This window comes from Urtica dioica, chromosome 8 (assembly GCF_054948205.1).
Source record: "Urtica dioica subsp. dioica isolate 48M chromosome 8, U.dioica_male_clone48M_v1_H2, whole genome shotgun sequence".
Taxonomy (NCBI): domain Eukaryota; kingdom Viridiplantae; phylum Streptophyta; class Magnoliopsida; order Rosales; family Urticaceae; genus Urtica; species Urtica dioica.
In genome coordinates, this window is record NC_142763.1 from 32236177 (window position 1) to 32240716 (window position 4540).

Below are 4540 nucleotides of genomic sequence, written 5' to 3' on the forward strand. Positions count from 1 at the left end.
CCATTGACCACCCAACCCAAATGGCTAGAAAATTTAATTAATTAATTAATTATCTTTGAAAAATGGGTGCCCATATGGATACCCGGCCGTCCTACTCCTACTCAAACCAACTCAATCTGCTCTGCTAGCTTTTTTTTTTTTTTTTGTTCTTGTATTTATTTTTCCTAACACAAAAATAAATATAATAGAATAGAATATTCAATATTCAATGTCAAAATTTTGATAAAACAAAATGTTTAATCATTTATAAGTCCCCACTACTCCACCACAACAATTCTCCGTAGACTTTTTTTTTCTTCCTTCAGCTTCTTCTTAGACCAGAGAGCTCAATTCAATTCATATCCATGGCGATATTACAGTTATAAAAAAGGGGAAAATTAAAATTCTGAAAGAAAAGAAGAACAAACGATCGACCGGAAGCGATTTTGATCCATAGATGGGGATTTTCGGAGGTCAGAGAGGGGGTTCCAGAGCGAACCAGGAAGGTCCGGCGATACCAGTGTCGACCTCGAACTCTTCGTCTTCGAAGAGGAAGTGGACGAATCTGATGCCACTCCTAGTCGCCATAGTCGTTATCACCGAGATCGCCTTCCTCGGGCGCCTCGACGTGACCAAAAACTCCGCCGTGGTCGATTCCTTCGCCGAACTCTTCAACCGGAACCACCAACCGGTCGACGAGACGACGGCGCGTGTGCGCATGGATTTGGCGAGCCTTAGCTCAGAGCTCGAAGGCTGCGAAGCGTGGTTGGAGAGAGAGGACTCGGTCCAATACGAGAGGGATTTCGATAAACAACCTATTTTGGTTTCTGGTGCCGATCAGGTATTTCATCGTTATTTATTTTAGTCTTTTCGTCGTTGTGCTGTTATGAATTAAGATTCTGTTTTTGGTATCTTTATGATAAATTTTATGCATAGTAATTACCGGTCTATTTAGCACAGATTTTAGTAATATGATTTTGGTAAGTCTTAGACTCACACTTTTTTGATTGGTACTTTGGCAAGTCTTGTTCAAATGTTCTAGGAAAAATAAAGTAAGAATGTATCAGATTACAACCCATCAGTAATATTTGTTTGTGGCTTATCCACTTTCAACTTTTTAACGATCATGCCAAATGAATAATCTTTAGCGAAATTCAGTTAGGTATGTCTTATTTATTTCTTAGCATAGCATCATTGAGTTATTCTTTCAAAGAGAGAATGTGAATTTCATAATATTCTTTCTTAGGAGTGGAATACCTGTGGTGTTGGATGTCAATTCGGGTACGATAACGGCAAAAAACCCGATGCTGCGTTTGGCGTACCACAACCTAAAGGAACGGCCAGCGTTCTTCGGTCCATGGAATCGGCTCAGTACTATTCCGAGAACGATCTTGCTACGGCACGAGGGTGGGTAAGCAAAATCTGATATTGTTTTGTTTGGATAAAATTTATACCTAAAAGAAACCCTTTATTTTCCCTCTTTTAATATGAAGAAAATCCGTTGTCATTTTACCATCTAATATAGCTCATGATTTTGAATTCATTAATATTGAACTACGATGAAATCACTTATTATTCTTCTACGAAAAAGACAAGTATGCATGCCATGTATTGGCGCCAGATAATGTATTGCTAAATACCCATGCAATTTGTAAGCAATTTTATTCTATCTACAATGTTTCCTTGTCAATAAGGTTGATCATTTAAGATTTACTTGGTACTTTTTCATATGCGAAAAAATGGATACGTAGCATTTTTGTGTTATTTTTCGCTTCTCCGAACGTCCTTTTGATTTTCTACTTGAACTTTCTAGCACCTGATACTAGATGCCGAAAAAGAAAAAGAAAATAACCTCAAAATATCTAAATTTTAACATTTTGGTGTATCAGGAAGGGATATCATATAGTAATGACCACAAGTCTCTCATCAGACGTTCCTGTGGGATACTTCTCATGGGCCGAGTATGATATCATGGCACCAGTGTTGCCAAAAACCGAGAAAGCCCTTGCGGCCGCGTTTATTTCCAACTGTGGTGCTCGAAACTTTCGATTGCAAGCTCTCGAAGCGCTTGAAAAAGCAAATGTCAAAATAGATTCTTATGGGGGTTGCCACAGAAACCGAAATGAAAAAGGTAAAAGTTCTTGCACGCTCTGCGACGTGTTTAGCTCTGTGGTATCGATCATGAAAATGAAGTTGATTTAAATCGACAATGACATTATGAACTTGCTTTCACTATAATACCTTTTACAATTATTTTTTAGCAAATGATCAGGTAGAAATTAGTCATTAAGGTTTTCTGCTGTGCTGTATCTTGCAGTGGACAAAGTACAAGCTCTGCGGCACTATAAGTTCAGTTTGGCTTTCGAAAATTCCAATGAGGAGGATTATGTAACAGAGAAATTCTTCCAATCTCTTGTTGCCGGTATGAAATCTCTCTCTCTCTCTCTCTCTCTCAATCTGTTTTTGACTGATATTCTTTATTTTGAGAAACTATAAGTCATGTAATTCTTGGCCATTGGGTTGGAGAAAAAAAAAGTGTTTCCAAAAATTACAAGATTAAGTTATTATATCTATCATGTTCCTTTCAGGATCGGTGCCGATTGTTATCGGTCCTCCTAATATTCAAGAATTCGCCCCTGCTCCCGGTTCAATTTTGTATATTAAGGAGCTAAGTGATATTGACTCTGTTGCAAAGACCATGAAATACCTTTCAGAAAATCCTGAAGCATATAATCAGACACTAAGGCAAGTGGATTTTTTTTCTAGGGAACAATTGAAAATACAGTTGTTTCTTCGCTATAATTAACATTGATATCCACTTCACTTTCTAATTACGATTTTGCCATTGCTTTTTTTAGGTGGAAGTATGAGGGTCCATCCGATTCTTTCAAGGCACTCGTAGATATGGCAGCGGTACATTCATCGTGCCGACTCTGCATTCACCTGGCGACTAAAATACGAGCCGAGGAAGAGAAGAGGCCGGGATTCAAGAACCGACCGTGCAAGTGCACTAGAGGTTCGAACTCCGTTCATCATTTGTACGTACGAGAAAGAGGAAGGTTCGAGATGGAATCTATTTTCTTAAGGTAACTAACTACCCTTCAATCTTCTTCCTAAACATACCCTTTTTTTTAAAAGGTTTGATAGTATGCCAAGAGATGATAGTTCAGCAATGCTTCTGAGTCACAATGACTGTTCAATTTGAGTTGCCAAAATTTGCAATGAATGTCGTTATCAGATAGGACATTAGGCGATGAAATACTTAATTAATCATAAAAAGACGGGATTATTAAAATTGAAAGTTGTTAATCTATATAGGCATGGAGGTTGAAAATAATCAAACTCGAAAGGAAAGATGTAGTAGTTTCGTTAATGCTTAGTCTCGACTTACTTGATTATCTTGTATTTTCTTACCGCTTATCAAAGGAATTTGAAGGTTCTTATCGGTTTTTGTTTGGCAGGTCGGGAAATTTGACTTTGGAAGCATTGGAAAACGCGGTTGTGGCAAAATTCAAGTCTCTGAGACATGTCCCGGTTTGGAAGAAGGAGAGACCGGAGAGTATAAGAGGAGGAGATGAGCTCAAAGTGTACAGAATATATCCGGCGGGGATGACTCAGAGGCAAGCCCTTTACACCTTTCGATTCAAAGGGGACGCCCATTTTAGGTCCCATGTCGAAGCCAATCCCTGTGCCAACTTCGAAGTCATATTCGTCTGACAACATAAAGGTCATTTAACTTTTGCATTATTTTGGCTATACGACTTTTGGGTGATCAAGGAATGACGATTTCGGCGGCAGTTTGGTAGCATGACACGGAATTGAGGCGATTTCGTATTGAGACATTTATGTTTTTGACATCTTTCTGTTCATTTTTTTTTCAAATGCTTTGTTTGTCGTAGAACATGTATTTTGTGTTACATGATGAAACTGTTAGATTAGTGATAAGAAATCACATTTATAATATTTATGGTGCCTTACAGTTACAAGTTACAATTCAGTTTGTCGACATAGCTGGCCCTGATATTTTTTTTTTTTAAATGTCGACCTCAGGTTCAAATTTAGTTGGAGAAATTCTTTCTTTGAATTTTTTATATTTGTTTTCTTAAAGAATCTCCAACTCACATAATTTTGGTATGAGAAATGATGTTTATAGTGTGAGTTTTGCTCTAACCCACTATTTTTTGCATCAAAATAGTGTAAAAAATAGTGTGGTGAATAGTGTATCACAAAATTTGGTGTTGCACTATTTACTCAAACCATTTTGGTACAATAAAAATTTTAATTGCAAATTAATCCCCAAACAAAAAGTAATTTATAATTTTGACCATATTTAAATAATTTATAAAAATAAATTACTTTAACCATAATTAAAAAAAGAGTAAATAAGATAACATTAATAAAATACATAGCATTATTAAACACAATACATACCAAATAAAATACACACCAATTATACTAATAAAAATACAAGCCCAATAAAAATTAAATTTAACACACGACATAATAGAAATAAAAAAGTACAAGTGCATGCATAATAAAATAAAAACACAAATTGCTTGAA

The 4540-nt window shown here is 36.4% G+C and overlaps 1 protein-coding gene across 1 annotated transcript; it reads left to right on the forward strand.

The window, feature by feature from the left end:
• Positions 1–243: 243 nt before the first annotated feature.
• On the forward strand, positions 244–3985 carry FUT11 (fucosyltransferase 11). The gene is made up of 7 exons (XM_089624107.1): positions 244–820; positions 1226–1386; positions 1869–2110; positions 2297–2401; positions 2568–2724; positions 2838–3065; positions 3441–3985. Exons 1-7 carry the CDS (start codon positions 437–439, stop codon positions 3694–3696), a joined length of 1533 nt encoding a protein of 510 aa, XP_089480233.1. The 5' UTR covers positions 244–436; the 3' UTR covers positions 3697–3985.
• The last annotated feature ends 555 nt before the right edge of the window (positions 3986–4540 follow it).